This window comes from Musca autumnalis, unplaced genomic scaffold (genome assembly GCF_047663935.1).
Source record: "Musca autumnalis isolate F117 unplaced genomic scaffold, ASM4766393v1 scaffold_4, whole genome shotgun sequence".
Classification (NCBI taxonomy): domain Eukaryota; kingdom Metazoa; phylum Arthropoda; class Insecta; order Diptera; family Muscidae; genus Musca; species Musca autumnalis.
The window spans coordinates 212,652,866-212,667,345 of record NW_027411977.1 but is presented as its reverse complement, the minus strand read 5'-3'; the positions used below and the strand labels follow the sequence as shown (position 1 = coordinate 212,667,345).

The following is a 14,480-nucleotide window of genomic DNA, read 5'->3' as shown; positions in this document are numbered from 1 at the left end:
ATAATGAAATTAACGTGCTTAGCAAAACAATATACAACTGTTTTAATGACTCCGAGAATTCTAGATCATCAATAGGTTAACAATAATGTATTGAAATAAATAGATATAGGGCTGTCTGAGCAAGATTCGGGTAAAAGTGAAAAACGACCGCTTAAACATGATTTTATCGATTTTATGTCTTTGGGAACCGTACCTAAAATCTTCCGAGCGACATTTTTGTAGAACATTCCGAAGCTGAAAAATGTCATCTTGTGCCACTTTTATTGCGGTTCTTGAAATAAAGGACGAAAAGGACATTGAAGGAAGCATGTTAGAAGGTCGAAATGTTCTACGAAAAAAATCCTCATTTGATTTGACTGAAGACATGTCATCTTAAATATAAGCTTAAACAACAGCGAACAAAGATATAACGCTGTTTCCAGATGGCTTTTAGGGTCTCCAGCCAAATATTCATCACGCCATATCGCGAAAGTTCGACTCACGGCGAATCTGTCCTTCGGGGTTCTGTATATACTCACCAAGGGCTTTCATATCCAATAGGAATTTTCCACCCCCCAAAATTTCGGTTCACAGTGTAACCAACCTGCCTACTATCAGTATACCCCACCCCTTTTGATGGTTATCGCAATGGGTTTGGTGCAAATTGCCCCATGTCATCATAACTCTTTCTATATGTTTATCGAGTCTTTTAGCCAACTCATCTATGTCTTATCGACATAACGTCTCATTTTTGGCCTTAAGCAGCATGAGTCATTACAAAATCCCACGAGCAGCAATAAACTTATAAAAAACTTACCAAAAAAAGCCAAAAAGACTTACCTTTTCTTATCAGAAAATTCCACCGAAAAAATAACAACAAAAGCCAAGCGTTTCTTTTGGACAAATAATTTAAAAATATTATTTTTTTATCTTGTTAAATTAAAAACAAACAACTTAAAACTTAATAATACTATAAGACTTATATTGGAATTAAAAGTGGATAGTGGGCGGGTGTTTGCTTGGTTGGAATGTATATTTTTGGTGTAAAAGCTTTCTTCTTTTGCAAAACTTAAAGCTATTTTTTATTATTTATTAACAAAATTTAACATATTTACAGATAAGAGGGCGGTGGGGGGTAGTGGTGCCGGCCCTCTGCTGCTAGCGGCACTCACACCTTTGTGCAGTATTGTTCATTTGTAAAACCCGGCGCCTCTTGTGTCTCAATGGTATAGGGTGGTGGTGTGTGGGCCAACACCTCATTCAGCGTGGCTGAGGTATCCTGCCTTGCCAGGCCACTGTTAAATCTCAAAGATGTCAAATCTGTGGAAGACTTTTTGAAAAATTTACTTATATAATTGGCGGTAATTAAAGCTGCCACAACACCAATCAGCGAACCACACAAGACATCAGACCAGTGATGCCAATTATCCATGATACGGCTAAGGGCGGTAAACCATGCCACCATAACCAGGGTGAATTGGATAAAATGCCGTGTTAAATCCGATCTGCGCCAATGCATGCGTTTTTGCAAATACAAGGCAGCATAAACCATGCTATAGAACACCAGGCTAGAATGGCCACTGGGAAATGAAAGTCTGGCTTGTCTCACATCAGCCGCTGTATAACCCGAACCCAGGCAAAAATAATTCTCCACATAACGATGTTGATTAAAGGAATCCGAGCAAGTTGATCCATCAGAAAATTGTGGTTGACAAACGGCCATAAAATGTGGCCTCAGTCGGCCAATGGTATATTTTCCCACCTCAGTGGCATCGAAGGTCAGCACCAAACCAAAAGCAAAATAGACAATTTGCTTGAAAATATTACACCACCATAGGGGTACGCGACAACCCCACAAATACTTTGTGTTGCTAATTGTGCCCTTTTTATACTGCCTCACATATTCCCCCACGCCAATGATAATGAAAGGAGGTACTGCCAAAATTATACCTAGGAGTACAGGTGTCACCGTGTTATCTTTAAAGGGATATCTTATGGTTTCATCATCACAAAAGAATCCTCGGCGAAAGGGTTCTATGGCAAATTCACACACAGCAATGGGTATTATCAGGACAATAACTATGAGCAGATCCAATAGTATGCGATGTAGAAGTTTACGATTTTCAGCCAATTCAGCTGTGGTGGGTTCTATCCGGCTACTTGTTTGCATGGTGAGGAGGTTATTTTTCTGGTTTTACAGTTTCAAAAAGCTCTGGATCTTCAAATGTGTATTTGTAGTAATGACGGAAGGAGTTTTTTCTTAAATTCTCTACAAGCTGCGATGGAAATAAAAATACTTTTGTGACGGAATTTCAAACGGTAACGATACTTTGGATGGATTTTCTTTCAAACAACGATTTGTGGCAACGTATTCTGCAGAGTCTCGGCCTTTATTTTCAACGTTATAATGCTCATTCACTCTGAAATAAAAGAGAAACAAAAACAAGTTTTTAATTAAAAATTCAATATTTCGAATTTCGGATCAAAATCCAAAGCTTATTGCGGTATTGCAAAATAAACAATTACAGGAGGAGGTCCTTGAAATTCTCTGAATAGATCCCTAATTTAATAAGATTTCTGCCTATAAAAGAACCCTTCGACAGATCTTCCATCTACAGAAACCCTCTCGGAAGGTATGCAATCTATAGAAGATACCTTAGATAGGTGTTGTATCTATCCCTCCAGCTAGCCTTACATCCTACCTGTAGAAGACTTCGACATGAGGTTTTCTGTGTACAGAAGATCACTTCAGGAAGTTTTCTATCAGTAGAATTCCCTTTACGGAAAGAAGCTCTATAAAATAACACTTAGAGAAATGTATTGAAGATTACTTCAGCAAATTTTCAATCCATAAAAATCCCAATAACGGATCTTTATTCTTTATAAAATCCACGAATGTGAAAAAAATCTTTAAAAAATCCACGATTATGGAAAAAATTGTTTTAAAAATCTACGATTGTGCAACAAATTCTTTAAAACATGCACGATTTTGAAAAAAAAAATCTTTAAAAAATCCACAATTGTGGAAAAATTTCTTTTAAAAATCGACCGTGGTGGAAAAAATTCTTTCCTTAAAAAATCCACGATTGTGGAAAAAATTCTTTAAAAAAACGTTTGTTGAAAAAATTCTTTAATAAATACACGATTGTGGAAAATTTTTGTTAAACAATCCACGATTGTGGAAAAAAATCTTGAAAAAAATTCGTGAAAACAACATTCTTTGAAAATCCAAGGTTGTGGCGAAAACTTATTTAAAAATTCACGGAAAAACAATATATAACAAATTTACGATTGTGGAAAACATTTAAAAACATCTACGATTGTTTTTTATTTTTAATTCACGTTTTGTAAATTGTTAGACATTGATTTTCAATACTGTTTAAACAATTATTTAAAAAAATATGCTTAGTAGTTGTTGATTCTGGATTGTTAATCCTGTGGTAAACTTTATTTAAAAAACCCACACTTTGTTAATTGTTGGTTCTGGAATATTTTTTTTAATCCAAAATATTTTTTCAAACTTGGATTTAAAAAAATAACCGAACAAATATTTTTCTTTAAGAAATATTTTTTGAGCGTGGATTCTTTAAGAAATATTTTTCTGAGCGTGGATTATTTAAGAAATATTTTTCTGAGCGTGGATTCTTTAAGAAATATTTTTCTGAGCGTGGATTCAAAAAAAAAAATTTGTGAGCGTTGATTTTTCAAAAAAAAAATAGTGAGCCCCGATTTTTCAAAAAAAAAAATTGTGAGCGTTGATTTTTCAAAAAAAAAAAAAAAACAGTAAGAATGGCGTTAAGTTCGGCCGGGCCGAACTTGTTATACCCTCCACCACAAGTTGTATTGAAGTAAAATGGAATAATTAGTTTCCTTTCGTGTATGAAGAAGACTTAATACTACATTTCTAAATTTCTAGCCCCCATTCTATGGGGGCTATTTCAAAACGTCGATCTATACCGACAAATTTCTGACGGAAAGTTTTTAGGCTCAAAGAACACTAAATACCAAATTTCCTATATTTCAGTAAGAGAATCAAGAAGTACGCTTCTATGGGGATATAGGAAGACGTGGACCTATACTGATAATACTCTTCTGGAATATTTTATAACTCTTGGAAGACGAAATAACGAATTTCAGCCATTTCGATTGGATATTGACGTCACACTCTTCAGTATTACGAAAATCGGGATGTACCGTTATATGGGGGCTATATCGAAACGTGGACCTATACCGACGAATTGTAGTCAGAAATGGGGCAATATGAAAGCGTGGACCTGTGCAGACATATTTCTGGTGAACAGTTTTATATCACATTGAAGACTAAATACCAAATTTCAGCCATTTTATGTGGAATATTAAAGACACAACCTTCAAAATACGAAAAATCGGGAGATACCTTTCCATGGGGGCTACATATAGGCGTGGACCGATACCGACAAATGTAAAGGGGAAGTTTGAGTACCCCCAACGAAGTCTAAATACCAAGTTTCAGACATTTCGGTGGAATATTCAGGTCACAACGTTCAAAATACCGAAAATCGGGAGGTACCGTTCTATGGGGGCTATATGAAGGCATGGACCGATACCGACAAAGTTCCGGGGGAAAGTTTTATACCACCAACGTAGACTAAGTACCAAATTTCAGCCATTTCGGTGTGATAATGTAGCTAAAACCTTCAAAATACCGAAAATCGGGAGGTACCGTTCTATGGGCGCTATATGAAGGTGTGGACCGATACCGACGAAATTCTGGGGAATAGTTTTGTACACCTAAAGAAGACTGCGTACCAAATTTCAGCCATTTTGGTAGGATAATTAAGCTAAAACCTTAATAATGCCGCAAATCGGGAGGTACCGTTCTATGGGGGCTATATGAAGGTGTGGACCGATACCGACGAAATTCTAAGGGAAAGTTTTATACCCCTAAAGAAGACTACGTACCAAATTTCAGCCATTTTGGTAGGATAATGAAGCTAAAACCTTAAAAATACCGAAAATCGGGAGGTACCGTTCTATAGGGGCTATATGAAGGTGTGGACCGATACCGACAAAATTCTGGGGGAAAGTTTTATACCCCTAAAGAAGACTACGTACCAAATTTCAGCCATTTTGGTAGGATAATGAAGCTAAAACCTTAAAAATACCGAAAATCGGGAGGTACCGTTCTATGGGGGCTATATGAAGGTGTGAACCGATACCGACAAAATTCTGGGGGAAAGATTTATACCCCTAAAGAAGACTACGTACCAAATTTCAGCCATTTTGGTAGGATAATGAAGCTAAAACCTTAAAAATACCGAAAATCGGGAGGTACCGTTCTATGGGGGCTATATCAAAACGTGGACCGATATATCCCATTTTCTATACCAACCATCCTGCAAGTAATAAAAACTTCTGTACCAAATTTTGACTCTCTATCTGTTAAATTGCGAGCTGTATCTTGATTTCAACAGACAGACAGACGGACGGACAGACGGACATGGTCAAATCGACATAGAATTTTATGCTGATCAATAATATATATACTTTATAGGGTCTCCGACGAATATTTCGATGTGTTACAAACGGAATGACAAATTTAATTATACCCTCCATATGGTGGAGGGTATAACAATTGTGAGCCTCGATTTTTCAAAAAAAAAAAAAAAAAAATTGTGAACCTCGATTTTTCAAAAAAAAATTTGTGAGCCTCCATTTAAAAAAAAAATAAATAGTGAGCTTCGATTTTTCAAAAAAAAAAATGTGAGCCTCGATTTTTCAAAAAAAAAAAAATTACCTTCGTTTAAAAAGAAAATTGTGAGCCTCGATTTAAAAAAAAAAATGATTTTGTGGGCGTGGATTTAAAAAAAATATTTTTGTGACCCTCGATGTAAAAAAGAGACTCGATTTTTAAAAAAAATGCCTTTGTGGTCGTGGATTTAAAAAACATATTTTTGTGACCCTCGATGTAAAAAAAGAGACTCGATTTTTAAAAAAATGCCTTTGTGGCCGTGGATTTAAAAAAGCTCCTTCACTATGATTTATATTCAACAAAGAAGATTTCTCACCAATAGAAGACTGTATTAGAAGATCTTCAATTCCCAAAAAAAACTCCGTTAGGAGATCTTCAATCAACAAAAAATCTGTCTATAGAGTGCTCCGTGAAAATACCCCTATTAAGAAAAGATCGCTTAGTTATAACTCCTTTTTTTAGAAGACCATTTAAAAACTTCTCATGCCATTATGTTCAATCTATGAAGACTTCTTCAAGGGATCTTCAATGTATAGAAGATTCCCTCAGAACACCAATTACAGACTTCGAATAGGGGAAGAGAATATAACGGATCCTTTCGATGGTCTTCTTCATATCAAAGGTCCATACCGTCCGTCTTCTTTCCATAGGAAAACTCTCCAGATGGCCTTCAATTTATAAAATACCCTTAACGGAGAGAAGGTGTCTACAGAATACTCCTTTAAGAAGTCCTTTGTCTATAAACGATCCATTGAGTAAGATCTATGGAAGGCTCCTTCAGAATGCTTTCTATTTAAAACAAATCTCTTAAGACTTCTTTCCTCCACAGAGTACTCGTAAGAAGAATTTTTCACCTTTATAAGAATCCTTCGGGAGATCGTCATTATATAGAAGGCTCCTCCAGAAATCCCTTATGGACTTATATTAAGGGAAGATGACTTAAGCTAGAGTCACATTAGGCAAATATTTGCTCTAGCGACCGGCAGTGTGCGCTTACTGGGAGCAAATGAGCGTAAATAATGCATTGAAATTGATGCTCAATTGCTCTCAGTAAACACACACTCCCTGTCGCTGGAGCAAATATTTCCCTAGTGTGACCCTAGCTTTAGGTAGATCTTCTTTCTTTAAAAGTTAATTTAGTAGCTCTTCTGTATAAAGGAAGCCTTCAATTTAAAAACAGACTTTCAGAAGAGAAATTTTTTATCTGTAGAAGGCTCTCTCAAGAAGTTTACTATCTTCGAAAGATCCCTTGAGCAGGTCTTCTTTCTTTAAAACTTCCTGTAGAAATTCTTCCTCTAGTAGTTCGATTCTCTAACTCATTTTTTGAGTTACTGACAAAAATCGGTAAAATTAAAAGGCAAAATTATGAATGAAAAGTTCAAATAAAAGTTGGCAACACTCTTGCTATCGGTAGAACTTTACGACTGTTTTTTATTCGTCGCTAACTTACCGAAAATCGTCGGTAATTACCCAAATTATAAGCATTTTAATTTTACCGACAATTTTCGGTAACTCAAAAAATGAGTTAGGGAATCGCACTACTGAAGTGGTCTTCTAACTAACTACCTTTAATAGGCAACATGTTCTTTCGTACCGGATTGATCCGAAACCATAGTGTTTCAGCTAGAAGATGCCAACCCAGCATCAAACCTATGCTTCTACGTAGGTTTCATGCTGCTACAACAAATACAACCTTAAATAGGCTTTCTATTTTTTTTAAGAATATTTCCACATGTATTTAGAAAGCATTATATCTATGGAAAACCTCTTTTGGAAGGTTTCTATCAATAAAAAACACTTCAGGAGTCCTCAGGAGGTTTTCTACGTATAGAAACTATCTTCAATAGGCCTTCTATTTATAAAATACCATTTAAGGATGTCTTTAGAAGGCATTTTTTCATTTCAGGAGATTTCTGTCTATAAAAATCCTTCAAGGGAACTAAGGATGTCTTCTACGTATACAAACCCCTACAGGCATACTATATATATACAATACCATTCCATGAGGCCTTCACAAGGTATTCTCTCTATAAAAACTCTCTTTCTGGGAGTTTCTATCTACAAATACACTCAAGGAGTCCTTGTAAATACTATTCCAAGAGATCCTGAGGATTTATTTTCCATGGAAAACCTCTTTTGGGAGATTTTTGCCCACAAAAAAAAACACTTCAGGAGTCTTCAGGTATACTCTCTATGGAAACCCCCTTTACTCCTTTCTGTCTATAGGAAAAACTCCCTAGAGGAGTTCTCAGACAGTCTTCTACCCACTTCAGGAGATCTTTTATCCCCAAATATCTTTTTCAAGAGGTCTTGAGAAGGCATTCTTCCCATCCGAAACTATTTTAAGAGATTTTGTCTATAAAAAATGCCCTTCATCAGTCAATCTTTGTGTAGAGAACTCCTTCAAGAACTATTTTCTTTTGGGGACTTTTAACCATAGTATACCATTTCATGTCCTATTCATACCCTTTCCCTTTTTTAGCTGACTATAGAGAGAAGTATTTTACAGATAAAAAAACCGTTATTTTCTACCTATAGATGACCCTTTCAAGACCAAAGACTCTTCTAGGAAGTTTTTATGGAAGATTGCTGTAGCAGCTCTCGTATAGATATAAAACCCCTCCAAGATGCCTTCTATTTTCTTAAGAAAATACTTTAAATCGGTATTCTGCCTATTGCATATCTCCGTGTGTTTTTCTGTAGCTGGCTCCTTTTGTAGGATTTTCGCATACAAAATATCACTATAGTAGCTATTTCTTTAATTCATCCCTTAAGGAGGTATTTTACAGATAGAAAGTAGCTATCTGCTACCTACAGATGACTCCTTCAGGGTGTCGTCTCTATGCACGAAGTCTTCATTTAATTGAAGACTCTTCTAGGATATATTTATACCCTCCACCATATGGAGGGTATAATTAAATTTGTCATTCTGTTTGTAACACATCGAAACATTCGTCGGAGACCCTATAAAGTATATATATTATTGATCAGCATAAAATTCTATGTAGATTTGACCATGTTCGTCGGGTCTGTCTGTCTGTTGAAATCGAGATACAGCTAGCAATTTTAAAGATAGAGAGCCAATATTTGGTACAGAAGCTTTTATTACTTGCAGGATGGTCGGTATTGAAAATGGGATATATCGGTCCACGTTTTGATATAGCCCCCATAGAACGGTACCTCCCGATTTTCGGTATTTTTAAGGTTTTAGCTTCATTATCCCACCAAAATGGCTGAAATTTGGTACGTAGTCTTCTTTAGGGGTATAAAACTTTCCCTTAGAATTTCGTCGGTATCGGTCCACACCTTCATATAGCCCCCATAGAACGGTACCTCCCGATTTTCGGTATTTTTAAGGTTTTAGCTTCATTATTCTATAAAAATGGCTGAAATTTGGTACGTGGTCTTCTTTAGGGGTATACAACTTTCCCCCAGAATTTTGTCGGTATCGGTCCACACCTTCATATAGCCCCCATAGAACGGTACTTCCCGATTTTCGGTATTTTTAAGGTTTTAGCTTCATTATCCTACCAAAATGACTGAAATTTGGTACTAAGTCTACGTTGGTGGTATAAAACTTTCCCCCAGAACTTTGTCGGTATCGGTCCATGCCTTCATATAGCCCCCATAGAACGGTACCTCCCGATGTTCGGTATTTTTAACGTTGTGTCCTCAATATTCCACCGAAATGGCTGAAATTTGGTATTTAGACTTCGTTGGGGGTACTCAAACTTCCCCTATAAATTTGTCGGTATAGGTCCACGGCTTCATATAGCCCCCATGGAAGGGTACCTCCCGATTTTTCGTATTTTGAAGGTTGTGTCTTCAATATTCCACCAAAATGGCTGAAATTTGGTATTTAGTCTTCAATGTGATATAAAACTGTTCGCCAGAGATATGTCTGTCACGCTTCCATATTGCCCCATTTCTGACTAAAATTCGTCGTTATAGGTCCACGTTTTGATATAGCCCCCATAAAACGGTACCTCCCGATTTTCGTAATACTGAAGATTGTGACGTCAATATCCAACCGAAATGGCTGAAATTCGTTATTTCGTCTTCCAAGAGTTATAAAATATTCCAGAAGAGTATTATCAGTATCGGTACACGTCTTCCTATATCCCCATAGAAGCGTACTTCTTGATTTTCGGTATTTTTTAAGTTTTAGCCAAATTCTCTTACCGAAATATAGGAAATTTGGTATTTAGTCTTCTTTGAGCCTAAAAACTTTCCGTCAGAAATTTGTCGGTATAGATCGACGTTTTGAAATAGCCCCCATAGAAGAGTGGCTCACATTGTTTTACCGAAATTGCTGAAATTTAGTATGAATTGTTCTTCATACACGAAAGGAAACTAATTATTCCATTTTACTTCAATACAACTTGTGGTGGAGGGTATAACAAGTTCGGCCCTACCGACCTTAACACCGTTCTTACTTGTTACCAATATAACGATAGCACACTGTCACCACTGGTCCCACATAACTTTATGGGAAAGGCTTTGACAATACCTCGACTTGGATTCCGTAGACTGATCGTAGACCGATTCATTATTTTTTGAGGTTCCTTATTGTTCGCGCTCTTGAACAATAATTTTCTCTACCATAAAGGCATAGATAAGCATAAGGTCAGAATAAATTACCTCCTATTAAAAAAAATTTATCAGATTTGTCAGATTAAAGTTTATATCGTGTTAAATGTTGTATCTTACCTTAAAAGAGAGGATGATGCCTGGTTGAATTCTCCGAAAAAATTTCTGTTCTTTCAATGACTAAGCGTAGATAGCTGTTTTTAAACAATCTTCAAAATATCCTTAAAAGTTAGTACTGTGATTTTGTGATAGCTGCTGTTCGTTCTGCGTCAAAAGCTGCTTGGTCTATACGTATATCAATCGGGAACTCAGTTGGCCCCTCCTATTTCAATTTGTCCTTTACTGGAATTACTGAAGTTATTTTTGTAAAGAAATTACTGACTGTTGTCTTCTTGGTCGGATTTATTGTTTTCTTCTTCGGATGGATTTTTACTTCTTAGTTGTTTTCAGTTTATTTATGTTGGGATATCTGCAGCTCCCTTGAAAATATCTTTCAAATCTGTTGCAATATCTGAATAATTTTCAGCTTTTTTCTCGGAGTTCGAAAATATTTGTTAAAAAATTTAGTTTCTTTGGTTTATTCAATATTTTCTTATATTTTACTTTGACTTTGTTAACTTCGATGTTAGATGCTTTTGTCTTGTGAGCTTGTAATTCTCATTCAAGTGGTAAAATTTAATTTTTTGTTTCTTTGATTACAATTTTTCGGTAATTATTTTTCAATATTTTTTTTTATTATTTTTTCTTAATTTACTATTTTTTTTTTTTAATAATATTCTTGTGATTAAATCAAAGGACAAAACTTCTCATTTACGTTATGCTTTGTACGAAATATTCAAATGGTTTGTTTTAGTTCTTATTATTTCACTTCAAATTCGTCTTAAAATTGTTGTTACAATTTCTAATTATTTAAATCCACTGCTCCAAATTCCGCAACTTTTAATGTATTTCTACGAAAACCGGGTATTGATTGATCGTGATATTGCGTTTTTTATTTGCAACTAATTTTGTATTCAGCGTAAAAAACGTATTTTGGGATTTCTCAACTTTTTTGCGGTGGGTTATTCATACGCTAAAGTGATCTCCCAAAAAACGACGCAAACCCAACTGAAACTATTCGTCACAATTGTTAGCTGCTCTTACGCTTCAATGGGATCGTAGTTATGTGCCGCGTTACGTTCGTAATGCTACTAGTTCGAGTTGTCGTCGGTGGTTTGTTGTCGCAGGGTCGTTTGTTGTCGTTAGACTAAAGTTCTCTGCATTAATAACATGAAATTTTATATGAAGAACCTCTGAATGGAACAATGCTGCCTTTTGGCTTGTCTGGTTGCTTGATCAGAGAGCGCCTCAACTGCCAAGAGAGCAATAAAATAACGTAGTTAAATGAGTTGATTCCAATGATTTGATAATATGATTAACCTCCAGAGCACCACAGCACCAGCAGAGTTGTAAACAGCAGCAACAAAACAAATTTAACGGGGTGGTTGAATTTTAACGCCGCTACGTATGTACGTACGTACTGCGTTCGTATGTACTTATCCAGAACGCTGCAATGAGACAAACTTCTGTTCTATTCGCTCTTTTCTTTTGGGGAGGGTGGAGAATGTTTTTGAATATAGGTCCACTATTTTCTGCTGGTATTTGAACGTGGGTTACTTTTTTCGTCTGATTGTCATCATAAATTGCACAGCGTAATCTTATACGACATTGATCATTATTTTAACTTGTCAAGCGTCGTCGTTTCATCAACGGCCCCACCAACCACTAGTATTATTCTCTTGTTGCGCTATTGTCATTTAGCCACATAGAGTCGACAAAAATTTGCCGCTATTTTATTGTAGCCGTTGTTTGTTTTGATATTCTTGGCTGCTGCTGCTCTATTCATAAATTGCCAACGTAGAATCAAAACAATAGCGGGTGCAAAAAACAGTAACAAAAACACCATGAAGTTGTAAATAAATCTCAAAACGAAAATAGACACCAAGCACCGCAGTTGGAAATCACAGGCTGATCACTTTGAGACGGCTGGAAGCAGAGGAACACTGAAAGAAAAAAGGAACACTGTAAAAATGGGAGAAAAATTATTAGAAAAAGAAACAGATGAATACCAACAACAGAAGGGAAATGGGCAAATACCGAAAATTTGAGGTGAAAAGATGTATACCCCCAACGAAGACTAAATACCACATTTCAGATGTACCTTATAATTACCGATAATCGGGTTCTATGGGGGCTATATGAAGACGTCTATACCGACAAATTTCAGGTGGAAAGTTTTATACCCCAACGAAGACTAAATACCTAATTTTAGCCATTTCGGTAAGATAATGTGGCTGAAACCTTCAAAATGCCGAAAATCGGGAGGTACCATTCTATGGGGGCTATATCAAAACGTGGACCGATATGGACCATTTCCAAACCCAAACTTTCTAAGGGTAAGGGAAACTTCTGTACAAAATTATAAAACTCTATGTTAAAAATTGCGAGCTGTATCTTGATTTCAACAGACGGACGGACATGGTTATATAGGGTCTCCGACGAATATTTCGATGTTTTACAAACGGAATGACAAAGTTAATTAAACCCTCCATATTATGATGGAGGGTGTAACTAGGTGGATTATAAACACCGAAGAAATAAATCTTCCCGATATTTAGCCAAACAAGTAAGAACGGTGTTAAGTTTGTCCCGGCCGAAATTGTTATACCCACCACCACGAGTTGTATTGAACTAAAATGGAACAATTAGTTTCCTTTCATTTATGAAGAAGACTAAATACTAAATTTCAGCAATTTCGGTAAAACAATATGACTAACCTTCAAAATTCCGAAATTCGGGAGGTACCGTTTAATGGAGGGTATATTAAAACGTGGACCTACATATATCGGGAAAGTTTTGTAGCGCAAAGGAAGACTAATAGCAAATTTTAGACATTTTGGTGGGTTATTGGGACCAAAACCTTCAAAATACCGAAAATCTGGAGATACAGTTCTATGGGGGCTATATGAAAGTGTGGGCCTATACCAACAAATCTCTGTGGGAAAGTTTTATTGCCCAAAGGAAGACTAATACCAAATTTCAGGCATTTTGGTGGGTTATTGTGGCCCCAACATTCAAAATACCGAAAATCGGGAGATACAGTTCTATGGGGGCTATATGAAAGCGTGAGCCTATACAAAACAACAAATTTCGTATGGTAAGTTTTATACCCAAAATGAGGACTGAGTACCAAATTCCAGCCATTTCGTAGGAAGATTGAGGTCACAACCTTCAAAATTCCGGAAATCGGAGGTTCGGTTCTATGGGGGCTGTACAAATGAGTGGACCTACACTAACAAATTTTATATGGAACGTTTAGTACCCCAAATGAAGACTAAATATCAAATTTCAGCCATTTCGGTGGAACATTGAAGCCACAAACTTCAAAATAACGAAAATCGGGAGGTATCGTTCTATGGGGGCTATACAAAAAGTGGACCTATACCGACAAATTTAACATGCAAAATTTTGTACCCCAAATGAAGCTTAAATACCGAATTTCAGCCATTTCGGTGGATTATCGTGGCCATAACCTTCAAAATTCCGGAAATCGGGAGTACCGTTCTATGGGGGCTATATGAAGGCGTTGACCTATACCAACAAATTTCGTATGGTAAATTTTGTACCCCAAATAAAGACTGAGTACCAAATTCCAGCCATTTCGTAGGAAGATTGAGGTCACAACTTTCAAAATTCCGGAAATCGGAGGTTCGGTTCTATGGGTGCTATACAAATGAGTGGACCTACACTAACAAATTTTATATGGAACGTTTAGTACCCCAAATGAAGACTAAATATCAAATTTCAGCCAGTTCGGTGTAACATTGAAGCCACAAACTTCAAAATACCGAAAATCGGGAGGTATCGTTCTATGGGGGCTATACAAAAATTGGACCTATACCGACAAATTTAATGTGGAAAGTTTTGTACCCCAAATGAAACTTAAATACCGAATTTCAGCCATTTTGGTCGATTATTGTGGCCACAACCTTCAAAACAGTACCGTTCTATGGGGGTTGTATGAAAGCGTGGACCTATACCGTCAAATGAAGTCTGAGTACAAAATTTCAGCAATTTCGGGGGAATATTGAGGCGACAACCTTCAAAATACCGAAAATCGGGAGGTACCGTTCTATGGGGG

General features: G+C 36.4%; 1 protein-coding gene across 4 annotated transcripts in view; it reads right to left on the bottom strand.

Moving 5' to 3' along the window:
* Nucleotides 1–869: 869 nt before the first annotated feature.
* Nucleotides 870–14,480, bottom strand: part of LOC141404383 (putative phosphatidate phosphatase) — a 60,637-nt gene continuing 47,026 nt past the window's right edge. For 3 of the 4 annotated variants that reach the window (XM_073987956.1, XM_073987955.1, XM_073987954.1), the window contains 2 exons: nucleotides 10,421–12,342; nucleotides 870–2,399 (listed from right to left, as the gene is read on the bottom strand). In XM_073987956.1, the coding sequence (XP_073844057.1) occupies nucleotides 1,148–2,149 (1,002 nt within the window). In that variant the 5' untranslated portion in view covers nucleotides 2,150–2,399; nucleotides 10,421–12,342 and the 3' untranslated portion in view covers nucleotides 870–1,147. Of the gene's footprint in view, nucleotides 2,400–10,220; nucleotides 10,350–10,420; nucleotides 12,343–14,480 lie in introns of those variants that run through there. The other variant, XM_073987957.1, reaches the window with a different exon arrangement.